Source organism: Cololabis saira, chromosome 2 (genome assembly GCF_033807715.1).
Source record: "Cololabis saira isolate AMF1-May2022 chromosome 2, fColSai1.1, whole genome shotgun sequence".
NCBI classification, from domain to species: domain Eukaryota; kingdom Metazoa; phylum Chordata; class Actinopteri; order Beloniformes; family Belonidae; genus Cololabis; species Cololabis saira.
In genome coordinates this window covers 29,395,425-29,414,524 of record NC_084588.1, presented here as the reverse complement: position 1 = coordinate 29,414,524, position 19,100 = coordinate 29,395,425, and the positions used below count along the sequence as shown (strand labels likewise).

The 19,100-nt window shown below is 38.0% G+C and overlaps 1 protein-coding gene across 1 annotated transcript; it reads right to left on the bottom strand.

Annotated features, from left to right (window-relative positions):
* Nucleotides 1–685: 685 nt before the first annotated feature.
* copb1 (COPI coat complex subunit beta 1) lies at nucleotides 686–14,695 on the bottom strand. Its single transcript, XM_061742793.1, has 22 exons — nucleotides 14,562–14,695; nucleotides 9,540–9,692; nucleotides 9,087–9,316; nucleotides 8,529–8,698; nucleotides 8,313–8,427; nucleotides 8,097–8,189; nucleotides 7,864–8,001; nucleotides 7,605–7,724; nucleotides 7,175–7,282; nucleotides 6,933–7,079; nucleotides 6,645–6,790; nucleotides 6,320–6,416; nucleotides 6,055–6,215; nucleotides 5,825–5,945; nucleotides 5,499–5,726; nucleotides 3,523–3,702; nucleotides 3,063–3,207; nucleotides 2,812–2,931; nucleotides 2,567–2,712; nucleotides 1,519–1,608; nucleotides 1,172–1,327; nucleotides 686–954 (listed from the first exon to the last, which is right to left on the bottom strand). Exons 2-22 carry the CDS (start codon nucleotides 9,628–9,630, stop codon nucleotides 895–897), a joined length of 2,862 nt encoding a protein of 953 aa, XP_061598777.1. The 5' UTR covers nucleotides 9,631–9,692; nucleotides 14,562–14,695; the 3' UTR covers nucleotides 686–894.
* Between the last annotated feature and the right edge of the window lie 4,405 nt (nucleotides 14,696–19,100).

Below are 19,100 nucleotides of genomic sequence, written 5' to 3'. Positions count from 1 at the left end.
GTGACTGTGACATATACAATATGAGTGATATCTAGTGAATCAAGAGGCCACAAACTGCACACAGTAGCTGGAGCGCACCGAGCGGCCAGACAGCCCACTGTTTATTTTCACAGCTAAAGTTCTGACCTCAAAGCCACCTTTCATCCTTTATCCACCCCCCTGGAGGGACAGATTCTCCTGATATTGTAAATGTATGACTGGGGTTGTGACCCTTCAAGCCTGGCTGATTCCCAGAAATGTCCTTTAACTCATAAATTATAAACAGGAGGGCAAGTGGAACAGTCACACCTGTGTAGACACCAAGTTCTTTTCATCTCATTATCTCAGTGACAGTACAACTTGCAGGCGACTAAAAATGCATAATATCACTGCAATGTATTATCATTTGTAAAAAGAAATGCTGCACATGTCTAGGATAAGTAAGCGCTTTAGTTTGGGGGCACTGACAAAACAGATTCCAATCAGCTTCCCACTGTGCGAGATTTCACAAGAGGAATGTGAGGAATTCTAATTAGCTCCTGGAGATATGAGGCTGGACGTGGAGTCCCTCCACTTAAAGGGCACAGCCACCTTTAGGGAACAATAACAAATCGTTTACAAAATATCTACTATTATGCAAGCCTGTGCAGTATAAGAGAGAAGGAGAAGTGGTGTCACATGGTGTTTGAATAAGAGGCTGTTGTCATTGTAATATACAGTATGTTTATTGAAAATTAAACAGCACAGAAGAGGACATTGATGAGATGCAACTTTCTGAAAACAGATTCTTTAAAAAATATGAGAAAAAAATAAAACAAAAAACAGAGGGAAGAGAAGCAGCTGAACATAATGACTTCTTAATACGCAGTGATGTAAAAGGCTGTACGATGGGTGAAGCAAGACAATAAAGCGGTCTCAGATGTTTGCCTTTTTTTGGGAGAGGTTGATCTTGTCACCGAGGCTCAGGGCCATTCCCTGTGGAAAGAGATGGATATATATAAGACAAAAAACTATACAAGAAACAACACAGGCAAAGGTTTATATCAACATTTTATTTACAAGTCTACTTTTATTAGTGATTTATGAGATGAATATGCTGTAAAGAGATATACTCAAATTTAGGCAATATGAGCTCAGCCCCGTCTTTACTTTTATGATATATAAGGGAAACGCTGCGGCTGCTGTGATGTACCTGACTTTTGGCCCTGATGCGTATGTGTCCGTTGACAGGTGCGTCAGGCCCCAGGTGGATGGGCTTCTCGATGCTGACATTAGCCAGAGCATCTTCTCCAAAGATAGATCGAGCATAAAGGTTGGCAGCCATAAAGCCGCAGAAGCCAGAGAGTGCCTGGTTTATAAGACAACAAGAGAACCATGAACAATGTTGTCGAGTAAACGCTCTAAAAATAATACAGCTTCAGGATGAAGTCAGTTTCACACCAGATTAATACAATGTAAAATCATGCATTGAAAAAAAGCCTTCATTAAAAAAAAAAAAAGAATTGTCCAATTAATTTATGTGTAACATCTCATGTGGACCTTTTCAGGAGTCAGACACTTCATGTTGGTGGACCTGAGGATGTGCTGGAGATACTCGTTCAGATCAGTGATGTTGGTGTTCACTGTCACCTGTAAAGAAAAGTTAACCATCTTCAGTGATCATGCTATGAAGATCTTCTTAATTTAAAAAACAAAACAAGAAAGATCTCTTTTCATTTATACCATTATTTTTAAATCCTTCAAATTGTATGAGAATTTTCTAGAAAATCTAAAACTCTCCTCAATAACCATTATTTCTTAGCCTCTAGACCACTGGTTCCCAACCTTTTTTCATTGGAGCCCCCCCTACTGGTGTCTAAGACCAGCCGGGCCCCCCGGCCCGTACGTACTAGCACCAAAATAGTCTTTACTTGAAATAAATGAACCATTTATGTTCTATGTTTTTTTGATACATTTCTCTTTGGTTTACTCTGTATACATATGACTTTGTTTTTCTCCAATGTCACCAATGTATAAAATACGCACAAAAGGACATACAAATATTTCTGAAAAATGTCTCTTTTAATATGAGACCAACATTTTTTAACATTTTTCCTTTAACAACCTGTCGGAGTAGATTAAATGTTGAATAATGATATAATAATAAGGAATGAATTCCTTTCCTGTGTTTGTCACCAGTGTATAAAAAACACAAAAAATATTCAAGACATTCATAAATTATTCCTAACAATGTCTTATGAATGACTCATTCGCAAATATAATTTTTACAACTGCATAATTTCAAAGCAGACAAAGTTTCGCGCCCCCCCCCCCCCCAGAGATCTCTGGCGCCCCCCCAGGGGGGCCCCGGACTCCAGGTTGGGAGACACTGCTCTAGACAAACTGGATTAAGTAAAAACAGTTCAATATTCTACTTGCATTGGAAATGATTACTTTGTTCTAATCAAATGTATGAACACAGTTATAAAATTATAATATAGAAAATGTAGTGTATAGAAAATGGTGACACAACATGCAGACAGATAACAAATATTATATATATATATATATTTTTTTTTTTTTTTTTTTTTTACACATGCACGCTTACCTTGTTTTCCCACTCAAATTCTGCCCACATCTGTCTGAATTCTGCATCAGTGCAGGAAGCTGGCTGAATGTAGTCCATGATGTCAATATGGATGTCACTAAGGACAACACAGTTTCTGTCACTGGCAGCTCCCGATACGTCATAGACTGGGAAGAAAGAATCAAATACATGAAGCAGTCACACAAAGCAGACGCAACACAAGCTGAAACACCATGTTTTAAAAGACAGAAATATGGCGCTCTTACCAATGTTGCCAAATATAATGCCATTCTCAGTAGAGGCAACCTTGACATTTGCCTTAATGTTGGCAAAATCATGAGGGGCGAGAGTTAGAGGGGAAGGTTTTTCAACCAACTTGAGATCCCCTGTAAAGTGGAAAAGTTCAGTTTAGTGCATGAGAACACCACAAATGTTCACAAACTGGCTCCAGGCAGTATTACTAGTGAAGAGAAACCTGCATATTTGCCCAGTGAGGTGGAAAATAAATAAAACAAACCTAAAGTGGCCAGCTCAAGGGTGCAGTTCTGAAGAGTGTCACTGGTCTGGTTGACTACCAGCACATCCAGAACAATGTCATACTGGTTGACATGAACATAAGCTTCAGCATACACTGGGTCTGAGAAGCCTGTGAGTTGGGTCACCTGGTTTGGACAAAAATGTGTTATATTTATATCATGTCAATTCTATTAAATACAAATATTTCCTGAGAAACAGTTTTTTTTCCTAACATTGATGCCACAGAAGGATTTTTTTAAAGCAGAAAACATGTACAAGGTACAAGGCAAAGAGTCCAAAATGACTTAATACTAATCACTAAGTTTAAATAAAGAGCAGCAAAAAATGGAATGCAACAATTTGATCAAACTATCTGGATTTTTTTTTAATAAGCAGAAATAATCCCAAACCCCAAAATCTGTCTCCCACTTTAGGTCTTTTCTGCAGAAAACGTGGTGTACCTTGTTGAGTTTTGATGCAAGAGGATCCAGAGCCTCCTTCCTCTGAGTGTTTCCCATGGCAGCCAACAGGCTGAGCTGAAACTGATCCTCTTTAGAGGTCATCTCATTTTTGGCTGTGAGCTGCATGAAGGAGATTGGATCGTCTGCCTGGACCGTAACATTCCGTTTCTCAGATTCTTTCTGTTGTCACAACGAGAAAAACACAAAGTCTGATCTTCATTTCCATAATCGCTGAAACTCCAAGAGACTTTCTCCGAGCAGTCGCCGCACACCTTCTCATTCAACATGAAAGGCCAGGTGTGCCCAACTGTTGACAGATCCTGCCTAAACTCCTATTAAAATCAAGATTCTAAATCTCTTAAGCCTTAAACAATCAGTATCTGCCATCCCATAAAGCTCAGACAGAATTTTTTTGTACAGACATTATGAAGCTTATCAACACACATCCCAAAGAACCAGAATAAACCCTACTAGGCACGGGCCAGTATGACAATGTGACAGTATGATAATCTTCAGCTAAAATATGACAGTATCACAGTATTGCAACTGCAGTTCTAAAATGTATTATTTGTTAACTGAGAGCAGAGCCACGGGGATACGATTTGAGTAGGGGGTGCAATAGAGAAACATTGTTTTCCCGTTGTGAGGCCCATTATTCCAACAGGGACGTGCAGTCAGTACTTAACTTGAGTGTTCACTTCAGACACAAGCACACTCGTTATTTGTATTCTCTCCACACACGACAGTCGAAAAACACCAGAGAGCCAGCAGGCCGCTTATAAATATTTAGTGAGCTTGAGCAGTTATGCACAGTGCTGGAAGGCAAACAGGTATAGACGTGGGATCCGCTAAATAATGTAAACAATAATATACATGCAGGGAACTGGAACTTCTCTGATCATTGCCACTCGGTGACGTAATGTTAAGTGTGACAATGTCAGACAATTAATTATCCATATTATCCACTTCGATAACATGAACCCTGTATTCAGACAGGAAAAAGGTGCTGGTGAATTCTCTCCCTCAGCCACCTACAAAAAGAAGTTTGCACCAGAGATATTATATCATATAGAGTGGATTTGTCTTTTTTTTTTGTAGTTTAAAAAAAAACATGACTTTTTCAAATCGTGAAATTCCATGATACTGGTAACAGGCGCATGCCTAAGGCCACGTTTACACGTAGCCGGGTATTTACAAAAACGGATATTTTCCCCTCTACGTTTTCAAAAAAATCCTCGTTTACACGGACCCGCATGAAAACGCTGTTAACGTCATGCCAGCCAATCAGAATCCTGGAAAAACATCAACAAATGACACGTGTGTAACTTCCAGTTAAGGCTGATTTATGGTTCCGCGTTACACCAACGCAGAGCCTACGGCGTAAGGTACGCGGCGACGCGCACGTACGATGCGCGTCGCCGCGTACCCTACGCCGTCGATTTAACGCGGAACCATAATTCAGGCTTCATGCTGCTGGCTGACGCGCTCACAGGCTTGAATGAGCAGGAGGCTGGACGGGGGGGGGGGAGTTACTTTTAAGTGTGACTTTAGAATATAAAACAGGTAAAATACAAGAAAATATTGACGGTGGCCAAACTAATTGTAAACACAGGTCGCACACATGACGCTGGTGAGTTTCTGGTGCATAATGTGACGTTCTGAAGCTTAAATCTCCGTTTTCCTCAGTTTTCCTTCGTTTAGACGCAAACGTGAAAACGGAGTTTTTGAAAATGTCCACTTTGGCCGGAGTTTTCAGAAATGATCGTTTTTGGGGGCTTTGAGCTGCGTTTACGTGTAAACGAACGGCCAAAACGCATGAAAACGCCTCAGTTTTTGCCCCGTGTAAACGGGGCCTAAATCCTTAATAACATACGTACTCACTTCTCTAATACAAAAAAGTGACTCTCTTGACATATGATGTTTCAGGTGTGTGAGGTTAAATCCTGAGTGCAACCCTGTGAGTCAACGGCCATTACCTTCTGTGACAGCTTCTCTTCCTCCAGTCTGACGGTGAGCATATGTGACAGGGATTTGCGGCACTCCTTGTTGAAAATGTCATTCATAAGTGGTGAACACTCTGACAGGACCTTCAGGCACAACGAGATGCGGTCCACATCATCATCTGTAATTGGCTTCTTAGGGAGGGAGGACTTGCCCAGGTGCAGCACAGTGACCATTATCAGCATGGCCTCTGCAACAAATGACTACAGGAGACGCAGGACAGCAGGAATTAGACGAACCAGCAGAGAGGACAATGATATAAAAAAAAAAAGGCCAGGAAAATAGTGACACGATAACTTACATTTTGTCTCTTTTTTTCTTGAACAATTGAAACGTAGCGCAAGGCCACTTTGGTCAGCGTGGTGGCCAAGGAAGCTGCCACATAGAAGTCCCCATCCATCAGGAAGCCTCTGAGTGGAGGTCTAGGGTGACAAAAACAACAAGAGTGGGATGGATGGCAAAATCCAAATAACCAGTTATATATAGAATAAGACCTAACAATGACAGTCTTCTACAAAACACAGCACACACCTGTCTTCTTCTTTCTTTGAGGGTCTCGAGGAGCTCAAGGCACTCTGTGTTACATAGGTGCCCATCTCTGTCACTAGCTTCTGAGCTGGAGCAGCACTAACTTCATCCTCTGGTTTAACTTCACCCGTTTCTTTCTTTATCTCATTCTCAACAATGGGGATCTGTATGAATAACATACGTGTAAGATACTTATAACAAATTTAACTAAAATTGCTGACCACTGAGGCTGTATGCATTTAATTCTGGTGACATTTCCAAAACCTACCTCTCCCAGAGACCGACGTACTTCTGTCATCACACTCTGGATGTCTTCCTTGGTGCTGCAGTATTCCCCTAGGATCCAAAGAGCTCCTCTGTAAATCCTGGAACAGAACAATCAGGATAATTGTGACAAAAGCCGAATAAATGCAGTGCGCAAAAATCAGTTCAATTCCATTTGACTTGCAGAGTTTTGACTTCACATTAGCAAGCAGTGAATATATATGTTTAATCACTGATAGACTGACCTGGTTAATATAATACTACGAGGAGAGAAAGAGAGAAAAATAATTCTGCATATCATCATCAACAATGTGCATGTACGGCCTTACTTGACAGTTTTGATGGCATGAAACACTTCCAGCATCTTTTCGATGATCAGTGGTCTCAAGTTGTCAAATCTCTGTATGGCTTCGCGCACAAACTCCAGCACATCGGCAGCAGCTGCCTCGTTCGTGTCGCTCAGGAACTCCATCAGCTGTAAATCAATGCGACACAAAGAAAAGTCTTAATAGGGACTTTACATTAAAAAAAAAAACCCCCACTAAACTTAATCTATGAATAGAAAATGATTCGGACAGCATCTTGCTTTTAATGTGCTCAAATTAAAAGAAATTTACCACAGGTATGACGTTGGCTGCCATGTCAGGAAAGCGCACGCTGCACGAGTGGAGCGTGCGCACCAAGAGCTGACGGTACTTATCAGTGTCTTCGTGTTCAGTCACATTGTTTGTCTTGATCACTTCTTTCTTCAAAACAATCACCAACTGGGAAACAGACATGTCAATATATATTTGCAACATATCCCAACTTTGGTACAAAACCATGACAACCACATGAATTAATGGAAGATGCGACAGACCTCCTCCACATTGCGTGACGAGACGAGGTCCAATGCCAACTGCAAGGTCTTCTTTCTAACTTCCAGGTCAGGAGTGCTGAGGACACGCAGGATGTCCATCACAAGGTCCTGAAGACAAACAGATTCAGAAAGCTGTGGTATGAAATAGCTGCAGTAAACTGGGATTGTATCAGTGGCAGAAAACCTGGAACAAATTAGGTGAAATATTGTTCTGTATTTTATTATTCATATTAAAATATATTCTTACATTAAAAACAATACTACAACTAACAACATCTGTACATTCTCACCTGTTATGATTTTACATATTTTGTTTTAAAATTAGAAATATTTTGAAAGAGTAGAAAGATGTCTGTGGTTTAAAAAGGACTGCATTTTATTTTTTACTGTAACTGCAACAAGAGTTAAACACTATCATAATTACACGTACCTGTAGTACACGCTCGTGAGTGGGATGCTCCTTCAGTTCAATCAGACGATCGAGAACGATCAGCTTAACGTTGTTGTCACTCTCCTTAATGATCAAATCAATGTAGCACTGGGCAGCAGCCTGGAGCACAACAAAGCACACGATGCATTATAAGACCACACTACCCTGAAGATTTCTCTGACTTGTCCATGCAGTAAAATATCCCCTCTGTATAAAGAGTATAAGATTCACAAAAATCCCTGATAAAACCATGATGTACCTTAACAGCCGTGGGGGCACTGGAGAGGGTAACAAGGGTGCCAGCAGCCTCATACTTAACGGCCGGGCTTGACGACTGCAGCAGGTTGTAGATGCAACGGATGAAACGGGCGCGCTCAGAAGGGTTGGCATGGCAAACCTAAATGGGAACAACAAGAGGTCAGACGTTAAATGTGCTCTGATTGTAAGCCATTGTGTCTCATAACCTTTAGACAAATAAAGGTCTTGACTCACCTTGTAAATCAGCTCCACAATGACCAACTGCAGGATGTCACCAAAAGTGTGCACTTGATCAATACAGGTGCTGAGGTAATCCAAAGCTCGATCCTGAAAGAAGTGATATGAAGACAGAGGGATTTTTGTTAAGCCCTTTAAGCTAAGTACTATAAGACTAATGGCACGCAACAGTAGAGAATTAGGGGGAAAAAATGGACAGGATTTATAACAAACCTGATCTGCATGAATCAGCATCATGAAAGCATTCCTCTTACAGCTGGCATCTTTCTCATTAACGAGAAAATCATGGATCAACTCCGGCGCATCTGGGATGAGATGGTCAAAGTTCCTAAAACAAATTAAAGTTGTTTAATGGTCGCAGACGAATGGAGTACAGACTGCTTAAAGTGTGGAAATGATTCAGAATATAAGACATTGAACAGGCGGTACCTGTAGATGGTGTAAATGGCCAGGACAGCGTTGCGGCGCACGTAACTGTGACGGTGCTCCAGGCAGGCCCGGATGGCTGGCATGAGAGGCTCGAGCAGTTCAGACTCCTTCAGCTTGCACAGGAAACGCAGAGTGGAGCCACGGATGAACTCGTTGGGATGCTGCAGGTCCTGAGGTTCAAAAGAGGAGTTCAAATGATTGCTGAGGTTTGTGTGTGCGTGTAAATAAATATTGAAAATGAAACCATATTGCTACCACATTAATGTTTCAATTGTTAAGCTATTATTACTACATCAAGGTCCAACCTTGTTTTTCCATCCATGCATTTGTGCATAAGCTTTCCAGCAAGATTTTACAAACTCCACAAAGTCAAATGTCCAAAATCTGGACCATGGACTATGAGTCAAGGGGGAACCTTTGATTAATTTGTACAACTGCATATGCCTTTTTAATTATATCTCTTATTTTACTTTTTTTTCAAAGCATATTATGATGCATAGACTGAAAAGCAGTTAGACTGTATAACTTAGTTGAAGGCAAATGCTACAGGCAGCTTACCTTTCTGTAGGCATCACAGACCAGAATCATCTCCTGAAGCAGCTTGCCATCAGGAGTAGTTTTGGGGACAATCTCCCAGAAAACCAGCAGCAACTTCTTGATTGTGTGATCTTGAAGAGGCAGCACGAAGCGAATTATAGTCATCAGCAGTCCTGGCAACTTCTCGCCATTCAGGATCATGATAATGACCTTCTTCAGGGCCTCCGTTTTTGCTTTGATCTCTCCCTTTTCTGAGGAAAGATGATGATTATAGTTATCATTTAACTACACCAATCTTCCCCAGACCATATAGAACTCCATCCGTTTTTTGTTCCCCAAAAAAGTACTTGTTTAACTTGATATATGTATCTATGTAATGTAATGAGAAATAATTAATTCAGTAAAAGTTAAATTCAAATAATAACAAATCTACTCTGTAGCATAGCTTAGGATATTCACATCAAGAGTTCGTACCTAGATCAGCTTTTAGGCTGACTTCAGACGGAGGCTCCGAGTCAGATGCAACATTTATGAGAGTGTAACAAACGTTTTCTGCAGCTGTCATTTTGCTGCTGGGCTTGTTTCAGTCAAGAAGAGTCCCAATCAATATCCTTGTCTGGATAATATCTATATGGGGGGAAACAAAGCAGTGAGTTTGGTAAATAGCAGACAAAACACACATTCACAGGTGCAATTAATGTAGTAGATATAACAACAACAACAAATATATCCATAGAGAATGAACAAAAAATCAGAATAAACCACAACACCTTACCGGGCAATCTTATTAAAAAGAACAATCTGTAGTGACATATGTGACGCTAGTAAAGCTCAACAACATTAACAACCACATACCAGATTTGTACTATATGTATACTTTTCTATAAAAGTTAACACGTTCTGGGCTGACATCAAAATAACCTCGGACAATATAATTAGCAATAGACTGGGAAGTTTGCATATTGGGAATATACCACGACAAACAGTCTTCACAAGGCAGCCATCATTGCTATATACTTTACCTGGCTAGTTATAGTCTACTTCTTTAGCTTAGGAAAAAAAAAAAACATATGTACTTAAATGAGGAACTGATTTTCTAATAAATGTCTTTTCTTTTTTTTAAGAATATAAATGTATTGAAAGTAGAAGAAATGTGAGGAATAAAGCTGGAGAAATAAAAAGCAGGTATCCCATTACAGGTCTCAGATTTCTAACCTACTCTTATGAATTAGTCTTTTTTTTTAACTTTGATTCTATCTGATATACTGCAACAACACAGGATTGCATTTCTTATCTACTTTCTTTAAATTCTGAGTTTTATTTTTCTGGTGTAAGTATAAATAAATAAAGATATGTGGGAAAAAAAGACAGTTTTTGCACTATTTTGCTTGGAAAGAGCTGAAAAATGATTGAAGGGAAGCTGGACCTAAAAATGTTTTCTTACAACTTAGCAAAATCCTAAACTTAGCTAGTTTTACAAATTCCGGTGGCCATTATTAATTACAAGAAGAAAAGAGAAGTCATGTATGAATCATTACAAGTTTTTAAAATTAGGATACTGCAACCTCAGATGAACAACAACACATTAAACATTACACTTTGACATTATTTTGTTTAAAAAAATACAGGTAAACATAAAAGCAGTATGTAGAAAAACTAAGAAAATCTTCAAAAAAGCTAACGTTTTGGTAATTTACTGGAGCAGAACTTTCACGTGTGCATCAACACAATACCAAGGGGGGAAACCCATCATTGCTCCATATTGAGCTGTAAAGGGTTACAAGGCCACTTCTTAATGTGGGGTTCATCATTTCAAGGAGAGAAAGTTTTTAATGTGAAGAACATTAAAGACGGAGCCAATCTCCTGAAGGGTGGATGTCCCAATCTATTCACTCAGACATCAGACTGTGTTACCAGGAATTTGGAAAGCAGTGCAGCAGCAATGCTCGACCATGAGTGTCTGCGATGTACCTTCATCATAGATTAAACAACCAGTCTAATTTCCTTCTGGTCAGTACATACGCTGAAACAGTCCTGCACCCATGTAGTATTTCATTGGCTAGCTCTAACCGTGTAGCTGTAGCATGCATAGCTAAAAAATTTCCCAACATTTGGCAGAAGCAACGCTATAACCATAACAAACCACAATTCAGTTTGGCAATGGTCATCCTACTCAGTGGATGACAGTGATGCTGAGAATGCTTCCAGCGTGCATGTGTAAGCGAAGGCTTTAAGTTAAGAGAAACTTATTAAAAAAAAAAAAAAAAAAACCTCAAAATCTCAGACTCTAACAGTCTTTAGTGTGTTAAATGTTAAAGTTCACAATAAAAAAAAGTTGACTTGTTTGGAAAGACTGTAGGGAGATAAACTCTTCTCGCAAAAGGGAACTTAAGTTTGAGAAGCTTGAGTGGAGACGTTTGCGGAAAATTCAGAGCACCACATCTAGTTTATCCAAAAACAGAATATAAACAAACACCTTCTACCAATGGTCAGGTAAAGTGGTTGAGGATTGGGCTTGTTTTCCCCATTGCAGGACCAGGGCACTTTCAGTCAACCAAAATCTACTCCGCCAGTGCTTCAAAGAGTGGTAAAAAAGATTCTGCCACAATAATGAGACTGATAATACACAAAATTACAAAAATTCATAGAACAAAATATAGTTCTATAAACTATTGTATTATGAGGTATACTTTTCTTCCTTTTTTTTTTTAAACCGTGAGTTATGAGAGTGAACATTTCAATGAAAAGACACGCATATTAACATGTATGTAAACACATAATTTTCTGATTGTGCTTCAGTTTCTGTCATTCTGTTTATTTCTGTACACAAAAATAAGTGATTAAATATGAATATCAAGGTGGGAAGGAGACAAAGTTTGACCTAAATGTCAAGAATACGTTTCTTCTATTCATTTATGTCATTTTAAAGTTGAATATAAACATTTTGCTAAAACAAGTAAATGGAGAAAATATCCATTGTTTACATTCTGTTCTGGACCTTACAGAATGTAACTTTGTTGCAGGTTAATACAAGGCTTTAGTGGTGAGAGTTAGTCAAATGCAGCTGGATATATCACAAGGATTCAGTGTTTTTAGTAAAGAATTTTTAGTAAAGATGTTTTACTTTAGCATGTGATTCTGTTAAGCTGTAGAGGATGGCATGATTTGATGAATAATTATTGTTCAAATAAGTTATTGTGGAACTCTGGCTGGTACTCACATGAGCTTCCTGTCACTTTCAGAATCTTATCAAAACAGGATTATCATTTGGAAGTCTTTTGCATTGAGGACAGACTATGAAAGGATATCTTAGTAGGAAACAGTATAAATTGCTTCAGAATTTATAGGAGCATGATTATTGTTTAAAATGACTTGAATATTCTTGATCTTAGGCTTCAAACTAAAAGATCTCGTCATGTTTGTATGTCTGTAAACAGAGCAAATCAAACGTTGACTTTGAAAAAGAATCATAAGCAATGCAGAACACATTTATTAGCGCTAGGGGAGGAATAATGTATTCCAGGCAACTCCAGTCAGTTCCAGGTATAAGCAACGACTAAAGAAGCTCGTTTGTTTATTGTACACACAGTCATTTCTCACGCCTTTTCACGTACAACTCCACAATCTAATGCAATAAAAAAAAAAAAATTTCAATAAAATGTTACCAACCATCTGAGTAGACACACATTTTATTTAGGTAGTTTCCAGACAACTGCATCTCAATAATAATAGGCTAATATAATTATGAATACCCATGGGTGCAGATCCCGGGGGGAACGGGGGGGACATGTCCCCGGCAATTTCTGAAAAACATGAATTGCCCCCCCAAATAAAAATACCCTAAATTATTCAAAATTGAACAAATGTATTTTCAGACTTAAAGGTTGAATATGTAGAATATTTATTAAAAATATATTTCTAAAAAAATAATACATCCACGGTGCGTTTTGAGGTGTACAGAATGAAAGCAATGGGTCCTTTTTTTTTTTTAGATTTTAGATTTGTTTACCACCATAACTGTGTTAAAACATGATCAGTTAGTTTAAACAACTTGTTTAGGGCTCCATATTTCATCCATATATCAATTGATTGTGCATAAAGTAGTCCCATAGGATAAAAGGAAGATGGTGAGAAGAATTTGAGACGAGTAGACACTACATGCCCAAAACCCTTAAAATTATGATTTACAAATATACAAGGGCGTAGGTTTGCATAGGGACGGTAGGGACATAACACTACCAACTTTTCAGGAGGCTCAATGTGGTCTTAAAGCAGCCCAAAGGAGCTTTCATTTTTTGTTGAGTTTGGCTGTGCTTGTTGACAAAAGCAGTAGTGTTTAACCTGAAGGAAGGTTCCATTTTTATTTATTTTTGTTTTTTCAGTTATACCGGTATTTAATTTATTTATTTAGACAGACAATGTTGAGTGGTCTTAAGACAAATGTTTATTTTTTGCATCTGGGATAGTTAAGATATTATTAATAAGTACACTTAATACATTTATTGTATATGTTAATATAATTTAAGTTATGTTCAAATATTGCAATTTAAATTGCTAATAAAATCCTGGAATATTCTGGAAGTTTTCAAAATGTTTCTTTAGTAGTTTTTGAAAACAAAAGGTTTGAATCGAACCGTGTATCAGGTGAACCAATACACATGAAAGTTAGTTTAAGTCAATACAGAATATTTTGCATTGATCATTTAGCCTATCAATTCATTAGGTTCATATTCATGACAAATGTAGCCCTGACCCCCGTTCACCCAATCTGTTTGGTCTTATTAATGTCCCGTCCCCAGCAAAAAGTGAACATGCAGTTTATGCTGTTATATCGTCCCTACAATGTTGAGACCAAACCTACACCCTTGCAAATATAACAGTTAAGTAAGCAGTGACACACACTGTTGGCTGTTTAGGACAAATAAACAAGAAAGGTAAGCACAATAAATGATTCCCTGTGCAGTATTTTTTGGCGAGCCTTTATCAATTTATGGCATGGTATGAGTTGCATATTGGAAAAATTAAAAATTAAAATCACGTTGGTGTCCCCCCCAATCATGACATCGGATCTGCACCCCTGTGAATACCTGTACCTGAAATCATGAGTTTATGCAAATCTATGATTGTTTTCCCTGAATAATAGAACAGGGACTTTTACCATAGCATGAGGAAAACTGTTTATCGAAAGCAAAATGAAGTAAAGTTACAGTTAGTTGCAGCTATGAAGCCCCGGGTCAGATACAGGGAAATGCGTTAGTACCAAGCAGCTGTGAAGGAAAACATTAACATTAATCAGTAAACCGTCATCACATCTAGTTGAATTAAGTTTAGATACAGTATAAACCGGTAAGGAGAAAAGGTTATCTAACACTAAAGCTTTGATCCAGACCTGCAATGAAATGGAGGGCAGCTACGTTAGCCAGCAATATGATCAATTAACACCGGTCAGCAGAGGAAATACCACTTATGTTAGTAACAACTACGACGATAATTTACCTTATCGTACGCCTATATGTCGTCCAAAGTGGCTTTTGGTATCCAGGTTGGGGTATTTAAATGTGGAAAGCAAATCCCTGCGAGCCCCGTTAGCGAGCTGCTCCACTTCCTAGTGACGTGGAAGATCACGGCCGCCGAGCCACGTCACAACTACGGGCCGCCGCGAGGCTCAAACGAGGCGCAAACGCGCAGCAAGGATGGCAATTTATTGCAATTTAATACATTTGTAGAAAGGTTTAGTTTAAATTGCTCTCATAGAGAATTCAATAAAATATGTAGAGCTATTCCACTTCCCTTGAATTATATGATAAAAATATTCTTACATACTCAAATGTGATTGTCAAACTGCCTGATTTAAATGTCGGTGAATTGAAATTGGGTGAAAGAAAATGTAATAACAAAGTACTTGGAAATGTGTTTAAAGAAAAGCTATTCAATGATATCAAAAAATCAACAAAAATAAAGAAATTGAAGTAACGTTAACAAAGATATACAGCAGCTACCTTAAATGGCCAATTTCACCCAAAGCAAAAGAAATTCAGTTTAAAATAATAAACAATATTTATCCTGCCGCTGAAACCCTAAGGAGAAGGTTCAATTTTGACGTAGATCCTTGTATATTTTGTAAAACAGAACACGAAACAATTGAACACTTATTTTTTTCTTGTTCGATCACAAAACTTTTTTGGCAAGATGTTTATCGGTGGTTAAAGATTGGGATCAACAACTGTATGTTCAGCAAGTTTCAGGTCATAATTTATATGGATGGTCTGCCAAAGAAGGTATCCAAGATGGTGAACATAATTCTAATTTTGGGTAAATATAATATACATAAAATAAATGGAAAAACAGCAAACCCTCCATAGTATGTTTTAAAAACGAAATAAAAAGTTATATAACATCTATTAAGGTACTTTCAAAAGAAAATCAGTCTATAAATGATTTATGTGAAACCATGTTAGAGTCTCTTGCTCTTTAAGATACAATCTTGCTACGCTTATACATTTTTGTTGAAATGTCAACCCCTGTGATTATTTTATTTTGTGATTATTTAAATTCATTTTATTTATTTTATTTTTATTTAAATTTAGAAGTTTATCTTGGAAAAAATGTATAGTTACATATTCACTTGTGTGTTGTGAATTTATGTTTCAGTTGCAAACTAATGTTTCCTCAAAGGAATTTTGTAATTTTGACAATGTTGAATAAAGTTTGTTTAAAAAAAAAAAAAGGAAGGAAAACCTCTCAACGATCCTGAAGCCTGAATTGTGGTTCTGCGTTAAATCGACGCAGAGCTACGCCGTAGAGTACGGCGTAAGCTACGCGGCGACGCGCACCGTACGGCGTATGTCGCTGCGTACCCTACGCCGTAGGCTCTGCGTCGGGGAACCATAAATCAAACTTGAGTGTCTCTTTCCAGAGGAAAGAAGACACGGGAAAGTCATCACTTAGTACAAAATCGCTGCGATAATACAATTATGTGGAACAACAGTGAGTTGTATCATAAACAGACCATTACTTGATGTCATCTCGAAAATGAAACAAATGTCTACCTCATACTGCTGCACCTTTCACTTTTAAAAAAAAACTGTAGGCCCTATATGTTAATAAGAGCTGTCATTTGTATATTTACTGTAGTGTACAGTGAGCGAAAATAACCGAGTCAAACCGAGTCTTGTTTGACCTGACTTGGCCAAATAAACATGATTCTGATTCTGAAATTAAAAACATTTCACAAGCAAACGCACTTTCCTTTAATGCAGTTTTTTTCGTTTTTTTTTTTACTTAGGCTCGAAAAACGTTACTTTGTGCAAAAAGTAATTGTGTCGTATCATTTTTTTAAATGCGGTCCAAATTATTACAGGAATTAACATCTGTTATTAATAATTTGGAATCACTTCAAATATTGTAGTACTCCAAATATTTGAGTTCCAAAATCATCTTCGTGTATGACTATTTCAAACAATTTATACCTATAAATGAATCTAAGCATCTCAGCTGATCCAATAAAATTTCCCTTAGGATAATGGCATTGGCCAAACAGGCAAAGCCAATACAATTATTTTATAGTATGCGAGAAGCTGTTTATTTCTCCTGTAGTGCAAGAGGAAAACCCTCATCAAAAATATTTATCTTCCAGTTTCAGTGCAAACAAAATAAAATAGTAAAATAAAAATAAAATTATGTGAGAAAATAATAATTATAAAATTGCACTAATTATTTAGATAAGAGAGTCAAAACTGTCAACCTGAGAGAAGATATTGAATTATTTAAGTTCTGTAACCAATTACTAAAACAATACTAGTGGTGTGCTGCGCCCTCCAGTGGAAAGATGGTCTAAACATGATGTGAATGAACCAGAGACAGAGTACTCAATGAACTACCTAAAAGGCGGTACTCCGAAAGATTTATGCTGAGCTTCACAGTCCCCCCTGAAAAAAAACAAACATTTATAGGCAGTGGTAATTGCAAAAAGAGATATGATCACAATGAAGTGACCATGCAGAGAGTAGATAATTGTGATTTGTGCTTTTTTTTAGTTTTTTAAATGTTAAACTTGTTAAAGATGGCGATTATTAAAAGAAAGCAATGTATTTTCAGATATGAAAGAAATGCTTAATTTTTAAAGTATTTCTGTCTATCTTGTACTTGCCGAGTTTTCTCACAATAATAGTGACCAGGCTTTTGCATGTCACTATGTATCTGCCATTACTATGTATCTGTTATTGTCGAAAGCAGAGTACAAACATTTTTCTTTTTTTCTTTTCTCTCTCCCTCTCTCTTTCTTTCTGTATACAGATTATGGGGCTCTCATAGCTGGAATGATATGAACTGGAGGTAGAGAGAGGGGACTGACCAGCAGCAGAGACCACAGGCTGGGACTCAAACCCGGGCAGGCTGCAAGAAGACTGCAACCTCCACACATGGGCCGAGCTATCCGGCACACTGAGTATTAGTACAGACATTGACTGTGAATGACTTTTCTTCTGCACTGTCTGTTGCTGTATTGTCATTTGAACTACGGTGACTTTACAGTGAAAACTGCTGTACTGGAAAAATGAAGCATTGCTTTAGTATTTTACCACTGCTCTTTTAACAGCAGACATGTATTTTAGCAGCAGGTACAATCAATGGCATTAAAGCAGAAAGTCAACATGCACAACGCAAGGTCTTTAGTCAAATTAAATTATGTGCAGTCAATGTTAATTTCATTAATTACAATCATGCTTTTCCTGCTGTGCTTTGGTGAAATGGCTGCAATGAAAACTATACATTAGCAGACACTGAAGGTCTGAGACGTATGATGGCGTTGATGTGAGGTCGCATTATTGTGCTACGCAGCTTAGGAGACCACAGGGAACGTCATTCTTTTCTCACTTTGAAGCCTTGTTGGTTTGTGATGATCAGAATAATCTCATCTGGTAGGTATCTCTGTAAGGAAATGAAGTCAGTTTCCCCACCTGTGGGTTTCCTGACTCTATCATCAAAACATAACCTTACAACAGCCAAAACGTTTAACCCTTTGCAGGCAAGTGGCCATATTTGGTCACTTCAGTAGAACTACAGTCCATGATTATTACAAAAAAGTTACAATGTTAAAAAAGTGCCTTTAATATTTTCCAATAATTCTCTAGAGTGGAAATTTTGACATTTCAAGTATTTTATTGACTGACCTATAAAGGGTTAAGGATTTAAGTTTCCCTCTTTCATGTAAAAGAAACACTTATGTAGTTCAATACTCTGTTAGTGTATATTAACCCTCATATTGTGCTCATGTATTTTTGACGTGCAACAAAGACTTAAACTGTTAGGAATTGCAATATAATTTGGAAAAAAATTTACTGTATTTTTTGCACTGTGTTTTAATTTGTTCAGTTTGTGTGATTACTGGTGACCAATAATGTTTTGAAAATGGTGATTCATTTAATTTTTTGATTCTATTATTATTATTTGGCTGTGTGTCCTGTTTTACTAAAAATGGAAGTGAATGGAATACGTGCTCAGCCTCCACCTGCATTACAAGCTCAAATTCCTTCAAGCCGTGTTAACTGAATTAAAAAAGCAGTGACAAATTTTGGAAATTAAAAAGCCTGTGTGTGTGTTTCATGCATTAATTTGTAAAATGTAGCCAAATGTATATGAAGAATATGTCAAATTTAATTTGTCTTCTGGTCCTCCGTGGAGCTGTGGGTGGCCTGGGTTGGGGGTCTCTCTGGTAGCGGGGTTGTGCCCTTCCTCCTCCACTATAGTTGCAGTTCAGGTAAAGCCTTGTTTTCACTTTGCACACACACAGTTACACAGACATACATACCTGCTCACTGCTCACTCACCTACATACTCACTCCACAGTTTTGGGGGACAGATAATCGCAGTAGTCTAGTCTGGATTCAGTCTCAGAGACCTGAAATAGTTGCGGTTTGTGTCTGTTGTGCCTGTTCTCGTGTCTGTTTGTTTGTTTGTTTTCTCTCTTACAGATTTCAAAGGCTTGTGTGCCCGTTGTGCATTTCCCTGTGTTTTACTCATTTCAGACTAGCAGTG